The 23630-nt window shown below is 42.7% G+C and overlaps 1 protein-coding gene across 14 annotated transcripts in view; it reads right to left on the minus strand.

Moving 5' to 3' along the window:
- Window positions 1–23630, minus strand: part of TSPAN11 (tetraspanin 11) — a 202058-nt gene that overhangs the window by 76605 nt on the left and 101823 nt on the right. For 10 of the 14 annotated variants that reach the window (XR_016347306.1, XR_016347302.1, XR_016347297.1 and 7 more), the window contains 3 exons: window positions 5299–5373; window positions 938–1042; window positions 192–350 (listed from right to left, as the gene is read on the minus strand). Coding sequence is in view for 7 of the 14 variants with exons in the window: in XM_075900427.2 (XP_075756542.1) it covers window positions 192–350; window positions 938–1042; window positions 5299–5373 (339 nt within the window). In the remaining 7 variants the exon portion in view is untranslated. The remainder of the gene's footprint in view (window positions 1–191; window positions 351–937; window positions 1043–5298; window positions 5374–23630) is intronic. The other 4 variants (XR_016347298.1, XM_075900495.2, XR_016347303.1 and 1 more) reach the window with 3 other exon arrangements.

Consider the following 23630-nt stretch of genomic DNA (forward strand, 5'->3'; position numbering starts at 1 on the left):
AGACAGGATACTGGGCTAGATGGACCTTTGGTCTGACCCAGTACGGCTGTTCTTATGTTAATTATTTCGGATACTTTCATCAGTTTTCTGGATGTTCATGTTTGAATCCCTTAATTTTTCTGTAAGATAACATCATTTATGCTTTGTTCAAGAAACAGGGAAAAAAACAGACCAACAAAATGACATTTTACCTCCACCTTGTAAATGTTGGATGGATGATCCCTCTTCCCACATTTGAAGGTGACTGTTTTACAGCAGCTATCTGGTACCAATCGGCCATTGGACTCTACAGACAGGATATAGATACTGTGCTGCCAATCAGTAGAGCTATTGCTGCCACAGCATTTGAACTGCAATGGAAAGGAAATGCTGACATTGTGTGGATGGCATGACATTATCCTCACAAGAAGAAAACAGAGTGGGTTGAGTTATTGGTCAGTTAAAACATACATCCATTTCAGTTGATAAAAATGCCAACAGGATGGATGTTTTAGCAACTTAGTTTGGACTCCAGCCATGTCAGCTACAGCCTGCTGCTGGGCACACACACAACCCAGGGGCCAGATTCTGATCTCACACTAGCTTTTCAATAGTTAAATTCCACTAGCTCCAATAGTTATTCCTAATTTATATCAGTGTAGATGAGATTGGAATCAGGTCCAGTGACCATACCTGTTGCAAAAGGCAATGCTATCATGTTTACAGAAGTGGTCACTGATTTGGGAGTACCTCTGCTTATACATTTCGACTTTGAGAACTGTAAAGGTAGCTATCTAAAGGCTGAAACTTTCAGATGTTTGCCTTCATTTCTTCGGTCTGAAAATTAGGCAAGTTCAGGTCATCTCATGAGATTCCAGCAACTCGTAATAATAAATGAAACATGAGCTGGGACAAATAGCAAGGCAGAAGCAATATGAGCAACAGAAGGTTTCCTTACGTCTTGCTGCAGGCGATCGACGGAATGTGTGATGTGTGTTTTCCCAGGAAGAGCATAATTCTCAGTCAAGGTCTGGGTCAGGTGGCGTTTTAGCTCCTCGCTCAGCTGTACACCAATGAGAAAAGTCATGATGAATACATTCTAGAAGGAAATGTGCATTCTTGCTTTAGCTTTTAGATCACTCCCAGGCATGCTTCAGGTCCTTCCTGTTTCAGTGTAAATCATAAATAAGTCCCCAGTGTCAGCGGAGTTACAGTGGTGTAAATCTGGTGTAAAGTTGGAATCAGGCCTGATATATTTAAAGATTAAAATCCTAAATTGGTGAAATCTTCTTTTAAAAATTGCTTAAAGCAACATAAGCCCTAGACAAACAGGAAATTTCAAAGGCACAGATGGCCCTTCATCCTAAGTGTGAGATACCTATGTCTTTAAAAACAAAAGAAAACAAAAACCAAGAAAAGTCGAACACCATAATTATCTTTTTGAATACAAAATTCTTTTCCTCACTAACCCCTCTATAACCTTCTGTTCCCTGAACTATTGTTCTGTGTCTTATCTCATGGCTGCTCATGTTGTTAGGTTACATAAGCTCTTCAGAGAAGAGATCGCATATTAATCTAGATTTGCAAAATGCAGTGTTAAATTACAGTGCTATGTAAAATGATAATAATATAATAAACAGGAAATGAAAAATATAATTGATATTAAGACCAGGTCATTAACTGCAATCTAAATTATTAAAATAAATTAAAGGCATGAGATGAGCAACATTATGAGGCTGCCTGGTAATAACTTCATGGAGTGTTAATCTGATTGATGGAACTTCAGATTGAAACTACAGCCCTTTGATTACTGTTTACTTAAAGTCAGTGTGAGCTGGCTTCTTATCTATGATTAGACTACTGGGATTTAAAATGTAAATAAAATAAAGTGTTAAAGAAAAAATGATGAGCCAGATTCTGATCCTAGTAATGCTGTATTAAAACAAAAGACAACTCCGTTGAAGTCAGTGACAGTGTACCAGTGTGAGACTAGAATCAGGCCAAAGATTTGCCAAGAGGGAAAAAAAAAGTGCATGGAGCAATTCTTCATTGCACCTAACTTCAAAGCTTTAAAAAAAAAAAAAAAAAAAAAAAAAAAGAACAGCTTCACTGTTGTATAACATGCGCAATACTGGCCAAAATATAATATTCCCTTCATAGATTACGTGGGAGTATTTCTGGTGACGTATGGTGTTTTTTGGAAAGGCGTCCACAATTAAAGTCAGCAAGTGTAATGTTGGATAATTCTACAAAATTGAATCCAATTCATACAAACATTTTTTTTTTAAACTGACAAATATACCAGCTGGTGGGAGGAAGAACAGTAGATCAGGACTTGGGAACTGCTTCCACACAATATGGGCCTCAGTCTAATGTTGCTTCTGTTCTAAACCAATATAAGGCTGTTAGCTTCAGAGATATTCTGAGACAAATGAGACCGGAATCTTTAACTTTCTGAAAGTTGGTCTCCACCTAAAGTGCTGTAGTGCTTTGTGAAGATGCTAGCTATGCCCACAGGAGAGCTTCTCCTGTTGGCATAGGTATTCCATCTCCCCAAGAGAGCATCTCCTCTCGACACAGCACTGTCTACACTAGGGTTGGTGGGGGTTGGTGTGGATTTGTGGTGAGGAGACCATGGAAATGCCCACCATGTTTCAACACTACCAGTTCTTGGGGATATAAGTTTCAATTGTCTGCCAGCAGTCATACAGTTCATAGAGCCAAAAAAATTACCCCATAGGAGTGGGACAGAGGAGCTTGAACCTAACCTATGATCCAGATTTGTTTTGGTTTAAATGCAGTTGTCTGGGGGTAGCAGTGGAGATGAAGAGCTCATCGGAATTGCTGAAACAGCAGTGGGGGCATCCTTCTCTAGTTATACAGGGCTTCTAGGGGAGTAGGGAGTTTTCCTTCATGTTTCTAGAAGGGATGAGATTTTTTTTTATCCTGCAGTAACATGTTGTATGTGTTGGTTAGACTCTCATTCACATAGGCAGACCACTTAACCAGATGGACCAATGTTCTGAACCTGCTTATTTTCTAATTTATGCTATGCCTGTCAAGCGATTAAAAAACAATCGTGATTAATTGCGCCATTATTTGAGCTGTTAAACAATAACAGCATATCATTTATTTAAATATTGTTGGATGTTTTCTACATTTTCAGATATATTGATTTTAATTACAGCACAGAATACAAAGTGTATGGTACTCACTTTATATTATTTTTATAAGAAGCACTTGCACTGTAAAAAACAAAAGAAATAGTATTTTTCAATTCATGCAACACAAATACTAAAGTACAATCTCTTTATTATAAAAGTTGAATTTATACAAATGGAGAATTATATTTAAAATATGATTGAATTAAAAAATAAAATAATAAAAAATTTAAAGCTTACAAGTCCACTCAGTCTTCCTACTTCTTCAACCAATCACAAGTTTGGTTACAATTTGCAAAAGATAATGCTGCCCACTTTTTGTTCATGACCTCATCTGAAAGTGAGAATAGGCATTTGCATGGCACTGTTGTACCTAGTGTCACAAGATATTTGTGTGCCAGATGCACTAAAGATTCATATGTCCCTTCATGTTTCAACTGCTATTCCAGAGGACATGCATCCAAACTAAGGACAGGTTCTGTTCAATAATTATCCAAAGCAGAGAACACCACCACATGTTCATTTTCATCATCTGAGTCAGATGTCACCCACAGAAGGTTGATTTTCCTTTTTGGTGGTTCAGGTTTTGTATTTTCTGCATCAGTGTGTTGCTGTTTTAAGACTTCTGAAATAATGTTCCTCACCTCACCTCAAGTTGGGAAACACTTCCGATTCTTAAACTTTGGGTTTCATGCTGTAGCTATTTTTAGAACTCTTACATTGGTACCTTCTTTGTGTTTTGTCAAATCTGCAATGACAGTGTTCTTAAAATGAACATGTACTGGGTCATCATCCAAAACTGCTATATCATGAAATGTATGGCAGAATGTGGATAAAACAGAACAGCAGACATACAATTCCCCCTCAAGGAGTTCAGTAACACATTTAATTAACACATTATTCTTTTAATGTGCATCATCAGCATGGAAGTATATTCTCTGGAATGGCAGACAAAGTATGAAGGGCATACAAATATTTAGCATATTTGGCATATAAATGCCTTGTAATGCTAGCTACCAAAGTGCCATGCAAATGCCTGTTCTCACTGTCAGGAGACACTGCAAATAAGAAGCAGGCTGCATTATTGCCCATAAATGTAAACAAACTTGTATATTTTAGTGATTGGCTGAACAAGAAGTAGGACTGAGTGGACTTGTAAGTTCTTAAATTTTACATTGTTTTGTTTTTGAGTGCAGTTATGTAAATAAAAATAAGTACATTTGCAAGTTACACTTTTATGATAAAGAGATTGCACTCTAGTACTTCTATGAGGGGAAGTGAAAAGTACTATTTCTTTTGTTTATCATTTTTTAATGTGCAAATATCTGTAATTATATAAAGAGAACACTGTACACTTTATATCCTGCATTGTAACCAAAATCACTATATTTGAAAAAGTAGAAAAACATCCCAAATATTTAATACATTTCAATTGGTATTCTATTATTTAACAGTGTGATTACTCATGATTCATTTTTTAATCGTGATTAATTTTCTTTAATTAAATTGCGTGAGTAACCATGATGAACTGACAGCCCTACATTGAATGTGTAGGAACAAATTACAAATGTACTCAGCCTCAAGCACATTCCTTTGCACTGTTACAGCCTGCAGTGTTCTCAAGAGGTTTCCCCTTATGTGCTCAGACAAAGGCTCAAATGCAGCAGAAATGTACAAAGGAGTGAAGACAGCATCAGCAGCATATGAAGGGATGCCATAGCCTCCTTGTGTGCTGAGCTCTGCAAAAACCTGTCTGCACCAGGTCACATGGAGGGAAGATGGAACGGCCAACCAAAGTGTACACTGGACGAAGTCATCTTGCCCCAGAATTTTGGAAGAGGATGGATCAGGGGTTGTGCCTCCTGTTTTTCCCTCATATTCTATGGCTGAGGCATAACTAAGATGGATGGGACTGGGATTTTTGTTTCTGAGCCCAGCAATATTTCCCTGTAGGTTAGAGCTTTATTATGTGGCCTTGCTTTGTACAACAGCATTTGGCCATACAAATTTAAGAAAATCCTTTGGGTAACTTTTATACATTTTATTTGCAATTATTTTCTACTGAGCTCTTATATGGAAAAGACTTTTTAACCCAGTCTCACAGACAGAGTATTGCTCTAACATCAAAAATATAAATGCAACAAACCTTCCAACTTACCCTTTGATAGTAAACATAGGCAAGAACTCCAGCAACCAGCTCAATAAGGAAGATCAAGAGAAGCATGGAGAAGTACTGCAAGGGGGAAACAAAAAATAACCCAGATTGTATGTGATTAGAAAAATTGGACAATGTAGTTTACCAAGGGAAGGGAAAACATGTTCCTAAAATGCCAGGAACTCTGACACTCCTATGTTTGAGAAATGGTATTTCCCTGAAGTTCTGAAATAATTTTCCCATGAAGAAGCAAGCAGAGAAAAAGAAAGACTGTTCAAAGGCTGGGGGAAGATTAGCCTAGAACTTGGGAGATTTGGATTCAATTCCTTATGCAGCCACAGACCTCATATGTGACCTTGGTCTCCCTGGGGATGAGTTCCTCATCTGTAAAATAGAGAGAATAGTGCTTCTCTGCCTTCTAGAGGTGCTGAGAGCTGCTGGGACATTATGGTAATGGGGGTCACTTAAGTAGCTGACAAAGATAGACAGAAACATGATGAGCAGGAAATGAAGGAGTTAGGATACAAAGAGAAGACTACCAAAGGAAGAGCAAGTGGGGATGAAAGGACAAGATGGAAAAGCCCATCATCAACAGCAAGAACAAGGAGAAGTAGGATACTAACAGGTTCCTTTATCGGAGATACTGGCTTTACCAAACATCTGTATCCCTCGTAAAGAAAGCATGACTGGTTTGGTGCAAAGTGACTAGAACAGGGGTGGCCAACCCGTTAAGAGATAAAGAGCCAAAACAGTGGTGGACAGAGTTCAAAGAGCCATGTACTGAGGGGAAGAGTTGTTGAGAAAAAACAAACAGGCCAGGGGAAAATAGGTGCCGGTACACCATCCTGGGGCATACCATCACAAAAAAAAGCACTGGAAGGGGTGAGAGGTGCAAGCTCTAGGAGGGAATTTGGGTATAGGAGGAAGGAAAGAAGAGGATGCTGGCTCAGGGAGGCAGCTCCAGGCTGGAGAGTGTTGGGCTCAGGTGGAGGGTTGGGGTGCTGAGCAAGCCACAGGCTTGTGGCTGTGAGGATGCTGGAGTTTGGGCTAGGATGCGTGAGGGGTTCAGGGCAGGAAGGCTGGGAGTATGATGGGCTCAGGACAAAGATTTGCAGCGTGTGGATGGTGCAGGAGTGTTGTGGCAGAAGACTGAGGATGTGGGGGTGCAGGAGTTTGGGGATGTGAGAGGTTCAGGACAGGGGATTCCAGTGTATGAGAGGCTTAAGTTTGAGGTTGGGGGGCGGGGGATGCAGGAGTGTTATGATGCTGCAGCCAGATGGGGGCTTGGCCCCAACTGGGGGCTTGTTGGCCAGGCTTCATTTTTACATAAAATATTATGTCAAACACAAAATGTTTCCGCATAGTCTTTATTTATGCAAGGGGCGGGGAACCTGTTTTGAGTAAGGGGTCACTGACCCACAGAAAAGTCAATCAGGGCACACAAGTGAGATGCAAAAAAACAACAGCTCCAAAACCCCCCAAGCCTCACTAATGGGGCCCCAACTGTTCTCGTAGGGGTAAGAGACAGGATGCTGGGACAGGGTGCTGGTGGAAGGGTCTGGCCAGGGGGAGGGGACAGAGACAGCTGGGGCCAGTACCTGGGGATCCCGGGTCTCAGGAAGCGTGCTGGCTGCTCTTCCCCTCCCCTCCCCCAGGAACCCCCCTCTGCTCTAACCCAATCCCCATCCCCTTCCCCAAAGCCAGGAACACACTCCCTCTAACCCAATCCGCTCCCCCCCAACCTAATCCCTCCCCTGAGCCAGACACTGCCCCCTCTCTATACCAATCCCTTTCCCCCCCCCCCCCCGCTCGAACATAATTCTCAGGTCCTGGAGACGGAGCTGCCGCTGCCATCGCTACAGCCACGCGCGTCTCCCTGCAGGCGCTAGGGGCATGTGCGCTGAACGGCCGGCCTTGAGACATGCTGGCTGGGACACCGTGCACACCCCCCGCCATCCGAACCCAATCCTCTTCCCTTCCCCTCCGCTTTCCTCCCCTACTCCACACTAGAGCCAGGCACCCCCCTCCCTCTCTCTAACCTAATTATCGGGTCCCAGAGCCACCACTACAGCCGCATGTCTCCCTCCAGGCACTGGGGCATGTGCACTGAGAGGCCAGTGCACTGAGCGGCTGGCATGCCACATGCACTGCTCCAACCCAATCCTCCTCCCCTCCCCTTCCCCAGAGCCAGACACCTCCCCTCCCCACTATAACCCAGCTCCCCTCCCCCAATAACCTTATGCCCAGGTCCTGGAGCTGCCACTGGCACTGCCGCCGCCACACCCAGAGCCCTTGCCACTGCTTGTGCTCAGCAGCCGGCTGCTAGCACATGGAGGTTGGGACGCTGTGTGTGATTGGGCCTGCATGTGCAGTGTGCTGGACGCTGTGAGCAGAATGGTGCGGGCCGTGAGCATACATGTGGCTCACAGAGGCCTGGCCGTGACAGCGGTTGACCTAAGCGGTTCCGGGTTCTGTCCCAGTTCCATCAGGAGCCGCGGGTTGGCCACCCCTGGACTAGAAGATCCCTTAGGGAGGTATATAGATATAGGTGTATTCTTGTTTAGAGCATCTAAGGAAAACATCATAGTTTAGACCCTGCTTCAGCAAAGCACCTAAGTATGTGTTTAAATCCGTAGCAAAGCATTTATGCGCATACTGAATAGCCAATGTGCTTACACGCTGTTATGAATTGCAGCCTTAAACAATTAATGGCTTTTCGCACTAAGCATGCCTCAAAGCTAATTTTATAAATTCAAAAGTCTACTTTACAGCCATTTAAAAACAAAACTGTAATAAAAACAAAAGCAACCTAGCAAAGCAAATGTACACTGAGTAATCTGCACATGGAAAACGAAGTTCAAGGCTTTAGCTAGTTTCATGCTCTTGCTCTCTCTCTCTCTCTCTCTCCTGCATGAAAAAAGTATTTCTGCACTTTGTGTGTGACCCTTTCGACAAATTAATAGCAGTAGTTTCTAGAAACATTCATATTGAGGCACAAGCCAACAATAGGAAATTTCTGCCTCAAAGATTAAAAAAAAAGCTAAGAATTATGAGCATCTAAAAATTGGGATTTGAATGTAAACAGTTTTACAATTTTAATTACTACATAATGGTCAACATCTGTGCCCACTGTAAAGAACCCAATCCCAATCTTTTATTGAAGTTTAATTTCTCAGTTTATTCAATTAACTTTTGTCTACTATAAATAATAATCCTAACAGAAGTATTTTCCCGTTATCCAAGATGGGATATAGGAATTTCCATACTGTATCTGTCACAAGATCCTGGAAAATACATTCTGAAGCTCCATGTTTATTGTCTCAATGATTCCAGCTCAAATATGCTCATAAGCAAAGAGTATTTATTCCTAACTACCAGCATTGCAAACACTTATGAACGTGCTTAATTTTATGCACTTGAGAGTATGTCTACACTAGGAGAAAAAACCCACACATCCTGAGACAGTAAGGCTGTGTCTAGACTACTCCTCTCTATTGACAGAGAGATGTAGATTAGGCACGTAGAAATTGCTAATAAAGCAGGGATTTAAATATCCAACACTTCACTAGCATAAACATGGCCACCGCTTTTTCCTGAAATGGAGCTTTTTCGGGGGGAAAAAAAACCAAAAAAAACCCCAAAACGGCAGTCTAGACACAGATCTGTTGAAAATAAACCCTTTTTTGAAAATTCCTATATTCCTCAAAAAATTTGGTTTTCAGGATCTGTTGACAAAGGGTTTATTTTCAACGGATCCGCGTCTAGACCTGGGGGTTACAGTGGATGAGAAGCTGGATATGAGTCAACCGTGTGCTGTTGTAGCCAAGAAGGCTAATGGCATATTAGGTTGCATTAAGAGGAGCATTGCCAGCAGATCCAGAGATGTCATTAGTCCCCTTTATTCGGCTTTGGTGAGGCCACATCTGGAGTATTGTGTCCAGTTCTGGGCCCCCCACTAGAAAAAGGATGTGGACGCATTGGAGAGGGTCCAGCGGAGGGCAACCAAAATGATTTCGGGGCTGGAGCGTATGACTTATGAGGAGAGGCTGAGGGACTTGGGTCTGTTTAGTCTGCAGAACCGAAGAGTGAGGGGGGATTTGATAGCAGCCTTCAACTTCCTGAAGGGAGATTCCAAAGAGGATGGAGAGAGACTGTTCTCAGTAGTGACAGATGGCAGAACAAGGAGCAATGGTCTCAAGTTGTGGTGGGAGAGGTCCAGGTTGGATATTAGGAAAACTATTTCACTAGGAGGGTGGTGAAGCACTGGAATGGGTTACCTAGGGAAGTAGTGGAGTCTCCATCCCTAGAGATGTTTAAGTCTCGGCTTGACAAAGCCCTGCCCAGGTTGATTTAGTTGGGATTGGTCCTGCCTAGAGCAGGGGGCTGGACTTGATGACCTTCTGAGGTCTCTTCCAGTTCTATGGTTCTATGATTCTAGACTGCCGTTTTTTTCCGAAAAAGCTCCCTTTCGAAAAAAGCGGCAGCCATGTTTATGCTAATGAAGTGCGGGATATTTAAATCCCTGCTTCATTAGCAATTTCGACATGCCTAATCTACATCTCTCTGTCGACAGAGAGGGGTAGTCTAGATGTACCCTAAGTCTCAGATTCCAGGTCAACTGACTTGAGCTTGGGTTATGGGACTAACTATTTTTAGTCACAGTGTTACTCAAAGGCATAAAATCAGTCATGCCTGTAAGTATTTGTAGGATAAGGGCCTCAGTCTCAGCCTTGAGAATCAATATGGGTTCCTTGCACGTCAACTGTAATAGGGATTCTACAAGCTAAAGTCTGTGCTCAGAGACACACAGGTGAACACTACCTTCAGTAAGTTTGCCAAAGTGTAACTAATTGGCCCTGTAACAGGAACCTAAAACAATTCTGTTGATGATGCTCAAGAAGGATCCTGATCCCATTCTGTGAGCTGAGCTAGTTTTGCAGGGCTAACATAGTGACCACCTACTAAATCTGGGATCTTCAGCATGAGGCACAATTGCTTGAGCTAAAGGAGATACTCCTTTAGCTGGCAGACATATTAGAGCCTTACTCCCTCTTCTGAAGACCAGCCCTAGGGCAGAGGTATAGAAGAATCACAATCTGGACTGCCAGATGCTTGTGAACAGACCCTGAAATCTTTATGTATTTATTGTCATTATTGGAGATTTTTAAACTTTTTCTGGCACCTGGAGCTTTATATCTCAATCAAAAATATTGGTTTGATAAAAAATAATTGACTTCAACCCCAAGGGGGACAAAAGTAACAAATGTGCAAGTCAGGATTACATGAACAAGAGTAAAAAAAGGAGAAAGAAATAATTTGTCACTAAGATATGGCTTTGAATGTACATAGGCAGATTTACAAATGGGTTTCTTTTCAATTTAGACCCATAGTACAAATAATTCTTTCCTTTTATACCTTTGGACATATGTTCTTCAAATTTACCTCCTTGTCTACAAATGTATGTGGGTTCTATTACCAGCCATAAGGTTAGATACCCATTTTTTAAAGGATGCTTGTTAGGGCCAAATTAACTTTTGTTCTTTATCCTCTACAATTCTGGGGTCTTCCCCTCCATGCCTCAGGTATACATTCTACCATGAGTCTAATGTGGCATCCTTAAAAGTATTATTATCCACTTTTGGTTGTTGCTAACAAAATGACCTCCTGTATGGGGTGTTTATTGTTTGTTTGTATGTGTTTTGGTTTTTTGCATATTGCCCATTCAAGTATTAACCAACAGAATTCTGAGAGAGAGAGAGCTCAGCCAGAAATGTGAATACTGCAGACTAAGGCAAACTTGATTGTATGACTGCCCTAAGTGCTAGATTTGGAAACAGGGGAAATGTGTTTAAATTGACTTTGGTGGAGTTGTGCTGAGTTGTACCATCTTAGCATCAGGTTCTCCAACCGCAGTCAAATGGACTGAGGGCCTGATTTCCCTCTTACTCTGCTGTAACTCCGCTGAATTTATTGGAGATAATTCTGATTTATTCTAGCGTGCAATGGAGTAGAATGAGGATTTTTGTTTTCAAAACATCACCCAGTTCATCCCTACTGAGAACTTCTTCATTTGAGATGAGCAAAACTGGATACACTTTGCTCTTAATAACACTATGTGAAAGGAATCCCTGCAGTTTTTTTCACAGCTATTGAAATAACTCTCTGAGCCATGACAATATCAACATTTTACCATCACTGTGTTCTTTTTTTTTTTTTTTTTTTTTTTAAAAGAACATAGAATCCCAGTCAAAGGAAAGTTAGTTTGATATTCCTAACCTGTATGCTGGTGTAAACCAGGAGTAACTCTGCTGAAGTCAATAGAGCAATATCGGTGTAAAATCAGAATTAGGTAATCTAAATGCTCCTACGAACCCACTATTAACTGAATGTTATAGTACACAAAGCACTTTTTGCATACAATCTACAAGAGGTCCATACCCATGGTATGACATTATGCATATTAAAAATTCTGGGTAAATGTAAATACTGCACATGGATTCAAGTTGATGTATTATTGCTTTCTGGAACATAAAAGGACCAGTACTACATTATAAACACAGGATGAGAAAATTTTGTTTTGCAGTAAGTAATATTCCTGAATATTTATACAGCATCTGTCAATCCAGAGAGATCCCAGAGTGCTTTACCAACTACCTACCACTGAAACACACATGCTTCTGAAGAGAAACACCGCAGATATTTTAACAGAACAAAGCACAGAATGCACACGAAGTCTGAGCCACAGCACGTGAAGTGTACCATATCCATTTAAAACTGTAGGAGCATCTAAGAAGGCAGAATGTAATTAACAGAAATGACATGAATTAAAGGAGAGAAGGGTTAACAAACAACCCTAGTGATGTTAAGGATCCCATTCAGGACTTCGGCTTTATAAATCATTAAGCAGGGACCATCTCACTGTTATATGTCTGCATAGTAATGAGGCCCTAGCCTCTAGGTGCTACCATAATTAAAATAAAAACAAAACAAAACAAAACAAAACAAGTTGGCTAGAGAAATGGCAAGGAATCCTAGAATCTTTCAACTACTCTCTTTTGGAATTGGGCAGCAATGAGGAGACCAGGGATTCTGAAAATTTTGGGGTTTCATTCCTGACCACATCTGTGAAAGTAAGGATTGAAGGGCAGGCAGAATTCAACCCCCCTAACCCTATGGAAGCATAAGAAGGAAACTCCTCAAGTTAAAACTCATGGAGTTTCTTGTCCCCTTTGTCCCTAGAATAACAAAAGTAAAAAATAGGAGAGTTAAACATAATAGCCATGGAATTAAAGAACTGTTCCTCTTTGGAAAGCACATAGTAAAAGGGATGGGATGTGTCCTTCTAACATAGCTCAAAGCAGCCTACCAAAATCTGGGAAATTGTTAAAAAATTATTTCTTTCCATTTATTTTTTATTTTTTTGAGTTCTGGAGGTGGATCATTATGTTGGCAATTTTACAGTTGATGCATTTGTTACATGGGATTCTAAGAACAGTGATTAGGATGCTTGCCTCATTAACTTGTCACTTCTCCTGCTAATCTCCTCCACACCTGCATGTCTTACATATTGAAAAATAGTAATGTTCCAAGAGTATTGTGAGAAATTAACATCCAATAAAATCTAGGTCAAACCTAATTATGAGAATTAAACTTTCAGAATGGATGTTTTGGAAAATCATAAGCTTACCTAAACCCATCTATTTTCTGTGTCTTGGTCCGAAATTCATATCTAATACTGCCTAGGACACCAAATGCATATTACTTTTTTTTTTTTTTTTTTTTGAAGGAGAATGTTAACAAAAGGATGGCTTCACTTTGTCAGCACCAATTCATGTGTCACTGAAACAGCATTACAAATACAACTCCAGGGTTCTCCTAAAAGAATATAATTGCTATGGTTGCTATTGAAGAGAAAAATTATACCTTCTTTTAATGGCAGTCTAAATTAGTACATGCCATCACCTCTCAGGGATTTTTAAAAAATCAAGTCTTCTATTAATACTTAGTCAAGTCATCAGAAATCTTTCTAGAAATGTAAAGAGTAAAAGAAATATCAGATAAAAGTGTCTTTTAAAACGCCTCTTTCTTTCCTAGTAAATAAATGTCACTAGATTCCTTGGCACATGCTCAGAATACATACATTTGCCTCATGAGAAATGTTGTTTGTTCAGTGGTGAAAATAAAGCCAGGCTATTTTTTCCAGCAGCTCTTGAAGGTTCCTTCCCCATCCACACTGAGTATTGATTCATTAGTTAAATGAGGATAGCAATTATGCCTCAAACCCCAGGCCTGGCATCTAGTCTGATTAGTTTGGCTAGACTCTTGAACAGATATATGGGGAGGTGGGGGGGACAGGAGGGGAGGAAAGAAGACTGGGTTACAGAGTTGCTCACTAGACTTACTTTACCACTACGGAGGCTTGTTTGGAGACCTTCTGAAGCCCTCTTCTGTCTGACAATAGAAAATAGGTGGTGGCTGAGGGAGAGGATTATTATAGTGGCCTCTCACACATCTGACTCATGCCCATTCCTGTTGCCACAGACAGGCCTCATGCAGAGTGGGGGTAGTGAATTGGGCAGGTTCCCCTGCAGAAGGACATATGGAGGCAAAGACTGGCTTGCACCCAAGTGGAAGCATAAGAAAAGCCAGGGCTGAACCAAGGCCTGATCTACATGCAGCCTTTATTCAATCCAGCTGCATATGCACCTACACTTGAATATGTCTTCCAGCAACATAAGCGGCCAGTGACAGATACACGGTAACATCACTTCCCCAAGTGGTGTTGAGCCATGATCAAAGTGGGGTCAATGCAGCGTGAATGTGGACAACTATGTTACTGATGTTGATCCTTCTAGTCTCCCTGTTGTTGTCCCACAATGCCTGACATTGTCTGTTCTGGTCACAATTGTGAAATTATTCCCCAGGGACCATGGGGACCAAAAAGCCCCCTACTCCTCTAAAGCCCTGCTAATTTTTGAAATGCCTTTTCCCGGTTGTCCATTTTGGCCAGCACATTGAGCAGCTCCTCACAGTTGCATACATCTGCTCCAGATGAGCTCCAACTTGTGACAGGAGATGTTGAATCTCCTGGGCCTGGGGGAGAAAAGGCTGTGACAGACCAGCCATAGAAACATGGACAACTGCAAACAGATTGCAGGGGGATTCAGGAGGAGGATTATGACCGGGGCTAACAGCAGTGCAGTGTGAAAGTAAAGGAACTGTGCTAGGCTTTCCTGGCCTTCCGATATGTTTAACAGTCAATCCAGAGCCACGGAGCTGCTATTTTTACAAAGATCCGCATGCCATACATACCTGTGATCCCACTCTCTCTCTCCACTGACCACTCTGGAGACTTCTAAGGATCCCGAGTCACAGGACAAGGAGGAGTAGGGTTGCCAACATTGACTGACGCTATTCCAGGAGAATTTTTCACAACATGACGCATCATCAGTTTCTTAACGTAGCCAATTAAAATCTCCAGTTTTGCTTTCAGTAGTCACCCAGAGATTGATGCCAATTCAGTTGGCAACCCTAAGGAAAAGAAGAGGATGGGGGAGAAGGGGAGGCATGCAACTTGTGGGGTCGAGTTGGGGGAGAGAAAACTTCACTGTGAGCCAGGATCCATCTGAAACTCCATCACAGTCCAGTCAGTCCCAGCAGTTGAGCCTGGGTAAGCTCAATGCAAATGACGACTCCTTGGGTAGGTTTGTTAATTTCTTTCCCATTATGGTGAAGGCACCTCCAACTTAACGGGACACACTATTGACCTTTCATTATTTTACTCTTTCTAGAGGAGGCAGTGGTACAACAAAGAAAGGTAGCGTTGTTTGCTTTTTATTTCCCTGTAGAGTCAGCCAAAGAGGCACCATGAGGAGCAGTTCGTTCATGTACACAGGGATGTTTCTTAAATCCTCCTGAGAGATCTTGATGAAACTTTCATGGAGATACTGTCCAGGCCTCTTCCAAAAGCTTCTAGGGATGGCAGTCTTATTTCTTTCTCTGTGGAAGGACACTTTTCCACACCAGTCAGCAATAAGTTCAGGAGGCCCCATTGCAGTATAGAGGCTAGCAGCATCCAGGCCTGGGTGGTTTCAGAACACTCGCTGCAGGTGTGTTCGCTCTGCCTTTGTTACCCTCAGGAATTAGGTATCAGCCAAATTCACCACTGTCTCTGGAAAATGGTGCCAGAGTTCAGGTCTATTATCCTATACTCACTGCTTCGTGCAACCAAAAGTTCCCTCCTCATTTCCCTCATCCCTGGTGGGCCAGGCTCAACAAGCTGGAGCTATAAGTGGCATTGTGTGCACAAACACTCCAAAGCAGAAGTGTCAAGAAGCATGTCTTGTGCAAAACTTCAGAGTAGCAAGGGAGGGAGTTCTGAATCTTTTAACTTCTGATTTCTGTTGTCTCTATATACAGCCGGTCCCCGAGTTGTGAACGGTCGACTTACGACCATTCGCATTTATGACCAAAGTTGTTGTAAATGGAAGACCCTGAGGGTACATCTAGACTACATGCCTCCGTCGACGGAGGCATGTAGATTAGACAGATCGGCAGAGGGAAATGAAGCCGCGATTAAAATAATCGCGGTTCATTTAAATTTAAATGGCTGCCCCGCTCTGCCGATCAGCTGTTTGTCGGCAGATCGGGGCAGTCTGGACGCGCTGCGCCGACAAAGAAGCCTTTCTTGATCGGCACAGGTAAACCTGGTTTCACGAGGCATACCTGTGCCGATCAAGAAAGGCTTCTTTGTCGGCGCGGCGTGTCCAGACTGCCCCGATCTGCCGACAAACAGCTGATTGGCAGACCGGGGCAGCCATTTAAATTTAAATGAAGCTGCGATTATTTTAATCGCGGCTTCATTTCCCTCTGCCGATCTGTCTAATCTACATGCCTCCGTCAACGGAGGCATGTAGTCTAGACGTACCCTCAGTTACGAACACGATCAGCACTTACAAACAGCACGGTCGCGTGTAACTCTATGGGGTCCGACTTATGAACAAACTGAGTTATGACCAATTGCTTGGTCCGTAACTGGTTCGTAAGTTGGGGAGAGGCTGTATAGACAAGGGTACCACTGTATGTGTTACATTTGCAGCTGCAGCAGCCTTGAGAATTCCGCTACACAAGCATTCAATGTCAGAGACGTATACGGAAAAAAAGAAGAGGACTTAAAATGACACAGGTTCAATGAGCTCTTGCAAGCCAGTGCTGACTCAGACCCTGAAAAAAGGTCCTGGAGCGTGAAAACTGAAGACAGCCTGGAGAAGGAAAGAGCGACAGACTGGAGCAAGGCCTAGGAATCCCACAGGGAAAGGAGAAGGAAATGAACAAGGACATAACAGGTCTTCTCCAGCAGCAAACACGGAAGTTGCAGACTCTTGTGGACCTGGAAGGTTCAACAATTATAGACTCATCCCCCTTAGCAGTCCACAAAGAGCTCCACTGCCACATCTCCCTTTGTCCCTCAACATTCCATGTAGCACAAAGGATCAGGATGCAGCAGAGAACATTAAGGACAACTACGGCTTCACACACACTGACATGCGAAAACCATGGTTGCTTTACATGTAGCTAAACTGGACATGAATGTTCTTTCCTCTAGTTAGATTCTGTTTCATTAATATATGAAGTTTTGAATGTGTTTGCTTTGTTTTATTACAGTAATATTCATGTTACTATTATTTGGAACATAATTCACTTTTGTATTTTCACATGTGCTGGAGATTGTCTAGCAGTTCTGAAAGTGCCTGTTTACTTGTTACTGTACAACCTGACAACTCTCAGGGTCTGTGACAAACAGTTTAATAATCACAAATGTATAAGTGTTGCACAATTCCTAAAAGGCCTCAAAACAGCAGGACCAGGCACAGCACAGTACACTACAACATATTCCTGTGGCTCACGATAAAAATGCTCTTTCAAAGCCTCCCTGACCAGGATAGTTCTGCACTGAAATTTTCTCATAGCGCTTGTGTTTTACTTTTCACACTCTGAAAACAGTCACTGCACTCCCCCCCGAGTAGCCTTTGCTTCACAAATAGTATGTCCAACACAACGAGCAGCTATAACTGCTAGGATTTTTTTTTCCATTTTTCATGTGATCCAATTTTGTGAGTAAGCAAAAGCATCAATCACCCTTTTAATCTACAAAAACAACAAGAAATCCTGTGGCACCTTATAATCTAACAGATTTATTGGAGCATAAGCTTTCGTGGGCAAAGACCCACTTTGTCAAATGCATGCAGTGGAAATAACATGACTATCCCTCTGATACTTCTCATCTTTTAATCTACCTGCTGAGCCAGTTGTTGAATCCATCTGTGGCACTGCCCAGGTGGCCAGATTGCAGCCTCACAAGGTAGAGGAGCAAGAAGTAAGTTGGGTTCCCTGTGATTACTATTGGCATTTCAGCATTGCCTTTGGTAAGCCACTATTTGGGAAATAAAGGCCCTACTTATAGCGTTCTGAACAGTCCTGTGTTCTTAAAGATGTGAGCATCTTTCTTGTTCACTGGCTAGGCCACACTGATATCAGTGAAATGTTACTTACCAATAAAGCTTGCACAACGATGTATTTTATGACAAGATGTATTCTATGGCAAGATGCTCTGGTGTAAAAATAGGAATGTGTGCCCCACCACAATTTAAGAACACTTCTGCTAAAAATCTATCCACTCAGAATCAGTCTTGCTGAGCAGGAGACTATTAATGGCCATGCATACCTTCATGACAATGACTCACTCAGTGGATTTTCCAATTCCAAAGTGATTTCCCACTGACTCAGCAATTCATTGCTGCAAGTTTCCACAGAATGATCACCACTTGCTTCTTCTCAATGTCATAGCTCTCACTTTGGTATCCCTTGCACTGGCGGGGCTGGGTTGAGCTCAGCACACAGATTCAGGAATGTAAAACCTTGTGCAGTTCTTCAGCCACACTTTGTCATCTCAAACCTGCACTATGATGTAAATCTACCAGTCAGTGCTCATTTCTTGGGCCTATAAACCACAATGCATGATTTGCAGTTGCTTTATGAATGCTACCTCTAACCTTGAACTAGTTTGCACAATGTCTCTCAGCAATCTGTCCTCCAGAAAATCATGTTACACGCTGATTCAGTTTGTCTTATGTCAGTGCAGATACCAGAGCATTCTGCATCCTTTTTTGCAAAGCTTAAGACAACAGTGCACAACTCTTACTCTTGGGGGAGTTTTGCACCTAAAAATTCTGCACCAAAAATTAAAAATTCTACACACAATATTTCAAAATTCTGTAAATATTACTGTTTTATTTATCAAAATAATGAAGTATACTCATCCTGGTTTCAATTATTTTGGTAATTTATTTAAACTAAAATACAATGGCTAGATAATGGAATTGGGGAGCACTGGAGAAAATCCCCAAAGTCCCTTGCCAAAGAGTAACGTAGCCAGGTATAACCCTGTATTTCGAGTTATTAGAGAGCAAATATATGCAATCATATGTTCACTGTTACATCATAGGCAACTAAACAGGAAGTGAGGGCTGGGCAATCAGACAATTTATATTGGATACTGACCCTCTCCAGAAAGGTCAGTGGCAAAGAGATCCTGGACCACCTTTTTATAGGATTTTTTTTTTCAGTCCAAAACTTCAGTTTAGTTCTACTCACTAAAGCACCCTAAGCATTTATAAAACCATACTGTCCTTTGTACCATTCTGGCAACGTAAAGGAGAGTTAAAACTTTTACATCTTTATACTCCTGTGAACATTTACAAAGACAATGGGAACAATTCACTAAGCAGGCATTCTGCTACATTCTGCTCTGCTTGAGAAGACGGAGCTTGCCTACCTCCGTAGAAACACCCCAATGCCCTACTCCTTCATGCTGAGCATGCTGCATTAGCAAGTGAGAGGGACATGCCGGAAGCAAACATCCTGAACTATTTTGTGATGTTTGCACCAGCGTCCATTGGCACAAACCCAGCAGAAATGGTGCGGGATCCCAGCCACTCCTCCGGGAGAGCACATACTTTGTCCACAATGTCACTGGAGGTGTGTTCTTTTCCACTCCCATGTGTGGAGAGCAGTATGAAGTTGAATGAGGCTGTAAATGTTGGCAGGGCTGTTGCTAACCCAGTGGACTGTAACTAGCAAAGTCCACAGTGGTCACCTGCACATTCCTGCCTTCACACTGTCCCAAACCCACACTTCTCATAGCAGCACACAGACCTGGTGGTGCCTTGTTAGCGAAACAGGAGAAGCTACCCAGAGAGCTGCCACCTGGCACAGCTGCAGCCACAAAGCATCTAAAACAGGGGTGATGAACCTACAGCTCCCTCAGAGGCTGCATCTGGCCTCCGGCTTCTCTGGATCCAGTCCCTGCCTGATTTTTCTGTGGGTCAGCAGCCCCCTACCCAAAAAAGCTTCCTTACCCTGAACTAAAGCCCTCACCTTCCAGTGGGGAGAAAGGAAGCATGTCCACAGCCACCTCCTCACATGTTCTGCAGCCAGTTTCACATCCATGGGGGCTTGCAATGATATTTTTGCCTGCTCTGAAAAGACTCTGCTGTGGTCTGACGCTGCTGGATTTAGCAGATGAGATGGTGGGAAAGTGGTGGTGGTGTCAGTCTCTCTGACCCAGTAAACTCGGCTAACTGTTTGCAGCATCTTTGCTCTGTGGTTGTGTTTTAGCAAGTCCAATGCCACCAGTCTTTTGGTGTCATGGCCCAGACTGACACTGTCTGAAGAGGTGGCGAATGGCAGAAGTACTCACCCCAGCATCAGGCTGGGAATGGTTGCAGACCCAGAAGTGTGCTTGTTTGCAGGAAGGGATTGAGGCTTATAGCTGGTGATGGTCACTACTGACCTAATTGTGGTGTGGGAACATTGCCTACTCTCCCCTATACAATATCCAGCAGAGATGGAGGCATGACCTGTTCCCCACCAATGGGCTGTAGCTTATAAGCTAGAATGGAAAGAGTCAAGCTTAAGACTGAGCTGATGGTCTCTGGCTCAAGAAAAGAAACCTCATATAGTGCTGGACTAAGGAGAGAGATACTAGCCTCTTTGTCGTCTCACCATAAGTATCACCATTGCTTCCACTTGGTCTGGTCCATTCTGCTGCAGGGGCCTCTTCAGAGGAGCTGTGTACCTCTGGGAAAGTCAGATCTACTGGTTCCCCTATCTTCAGTTCCCAGAGTTCACATAGCAGCACTTCCACTGAGCAACATTCCAGAAGAAAGAGCTTCTTCCTTCCTCCCCCTTCTAAAGTGCTCCGCAAAAGAATCCTGCTTGTGAGAAGGCTCACACTGTGGTTTCCTAGACCAGGCATGTCCAAAGTCCGGCCCGGGGGCCAATTGCGGCCCGTGTTCCGGTTTAATACGGCCCCCCCAGGTAATTTGGCAATATCTATCTTTTATGGCCCCCAACGAATCCATATGTATTGAGATGAATACATTGTAAAATCTCAGTTAATGTCAGTTGGTCTAAATCAGTTATAAATATATTTGGACACAACATGTATACTTGGTGTTATGTTCCTGTTCATATTTTTTGAACTTAAAAGTTGACAGACAACCTTTATTACCAATAATATGTAATGTACTTTACAATGTTCCTGACATATATTTCAGCTTCCTGGATTTTTTTTTCATCTGGCCTTCAGATATGAAAGGCAGAGTGATTTAACACCTGTTTAGATTTGTCATCCATGTGACGAAATGAAAAGTATGCCATTTGCAATAAACTTTGCATAAAATAGTTAATTTGCATTTAATTTTAATGGTTCAAAGAATGTCAGGCAAAATGGTCGGCCCTCATGCATGTTCACTTCATCAAATCTGGCCCTCTTTGAAAAAAGTTTGGACACCCCTGTCCTAGACCAACTAATACAGCTCTCAGACTGTGGCTGTACGAGCAATGGGGAGACGTTACTGCTTCAATTGGCAGCACTGTCTGAGACCAATCTTTTTCTCCCTCCCCCTTTTTAAGACTGAAATAACTGCAACTTCACAGTCCCTGTTTTCAACTTCCAAAAAAGTAGGTAGCAGGACAGGCTTCATGGAAGTGAGATGAAGTCAAGGAATTGTTGCTGCTACATACAACAGAAGAAGCATCCGCTAGCACAGGTATAAGCTCAGAATATACCTCTCTGTCCTGCACTGCCAGAAGAATCCTCTCCAAAAGCTGCAGCTTCCTATGTTTCTTTTCCCAAAGATGCAGTCTGCTGTGCTGATGTGCTCCAGAGAGCTTCAATCAAACTTCAAGGGGCTACACTGAACCGGCTGGAGACACTGTGCGCTCATTCAGTGAAGGGATACCCATAGCAACACATAATAGACTACACAGAACTGGAATTTTCCAACATTGACTTTTAACAAAATGGTAAAGAAACGCAGGACAGTTTGATAAAGCTGGAATGGAATGAAAAATTAGAACGAAATTCTGAAGTTGGAACAAAATAAAATGGTAACATCAAAACAAAATAAGGCACTTTACAATTTTTTCCAAGTGCTCCAAAAATATCTTGTTGAAAGTTTTGTGGAAACTGAATCAATTTTGCAAAAGCATTTCTTTAATGAAAGAATTTCACATCAGAAAATATCAATTCATCAGAAAATTCTCAGCTAGTACTTGACAGTCCCTGTGTGGAGCCTCACAGAAGTCAGTGGGCCTTTGCATGAATGCAGAAATCCAAGGGCATTGAGCAGTTGTAAGATCAGAGCCTAAACCAGAAGAGTGTATTTATAAAGAAAACTAGTAAAAGAAAACAGAACTCGATCCTGTATTGAATAATAAAGGCTTTAGATCAGGTTTTTCCTGGCCATTAATAACCAGCTGGAAGAGTTGAGGCTAGAAACAGGGCAGGTCTTGACATCTTTTTTCTGTGAATTATGGCATGTGAAAAAGGAGATGATGGTTGTTAAAGAAACTTCTGTTACACTGTTCATTTAAAAATAAATAAAAAGAAGACTGTTCCTTTCCACAACTCACCAGCTGTAAATTCCCTCTGAAAGAAAGAATGAAATCCCAGATTTTAATACATAAAGTCAATAAGTCACTGTTTCTTTTGGCAGATCAGAGATGAAGTAATGGGAATGTCTAAAAAGACAAAGACCAATTAAGTAAGATCCCAGATGTAAATTTTGTTTAAATAAATAAAATAAAATCTTATTGATATGTTTTGGAAACGTGCATCTGTCTGATTCTCTGTCCATTTGTTCAAGGACTCCTCCTAAATGGTAAGAGCTAGGACCACCAGCTTTAGTATGCAGTTTCCTTTTCTCCTAACTTAAAGCAAGGTCACGGTTTGGCTGTGCCAGGAAAATAGGATCTGCCTAGAATGCGATTGTTTTCCACAACACGGAAAGGGAGGGGGCTGAGCGGAGTGACGCTATATTCCAGAGTGACCACTGAGGGCAGCCGCACCACCAAGCAAGCGGCCAGATGGATTGGGTAAGTGCCCCCCCTTCCCAAACTGCTCTTCCCCAGCCCTTGGCCACAGCATGGGGACGGAGGGGAAGCCCCACTGATCAGCAGCCCCATCACCTCATGGAGGGAGCAATACCCTCCTCCAGCACTGCCAGCTCACCCAGCATGCCTGCTCCCTGTCTGGCCTATGCAGTCCCCCTCTTTCTGCCCCCTGTGCCGGGCCTAAGGAGTGCCACTGAGGTCGGTTTGCGCAGTCCTCACCTCTTGCCCCTGGACTGGACCCAGGGAGCGCCAGCATGCACCCCCCGCCCCCCACCTCTGGTCCCTGGCCAGGGTCCAAGGGTACTGGCCAGCGCTGCCCCCCTTCAGGCCAGGACTGAGGAACCCTAGTGGGGACAGCCTGTGTAATCCCCACACCCCAGCCTGGTCAGTGGGACCACCTGCACAGCCTTCCCCCACCCTATAGCCTCTGGGAAGAAGCTGGCAGCAACCCTCTACCCTGAGCACCCCTTCCCCTTCCTCTGAGATCAACCTCCTCTCAACACTCTGCATTGATTCCTGCACTCCCCTCCCCTGAGCCTCCCCTCCTCACCCCTGCCCTAACTCCTGAACCTCTCAAGCTTCTAGCCTCCTGCCCTGAGTCCCCCACATGCCCAAGACCCTGCCTTGACTCCTGCACCCCCACACCCCCAATCCTCCTGCTTTGAAGGGCCCAGACAATGCTTAGTAAGTCTTCATATAACATAACACAGCACAACATAACATATAAAAAATAAAATATAAAAATAGCTTTTATAAACTCTAGAAAAACTGCATCAAATGTTTCCATGACATTAAACAACAAAAACAAGAAACAGTTTTAAAAATAAAATAGACATCTCCCTCCAGCATTTGCAATGTAATTGGTGCAACATGATGCA

Source organism: Pelodiscus sinensis, chromosome 1, assembly GCF_052426305.1.
Source record: "Pelodiscus sinensis isolate ZL-2025 chromosome 1, ASM5242630v1, whole genome shotgun sequence".
Lineage (NCBI taxonomy): Eukaryota > Metazoa > Chordata > Testudines > Trionychidae > Pelodiscus > Pelodiscus sinensis.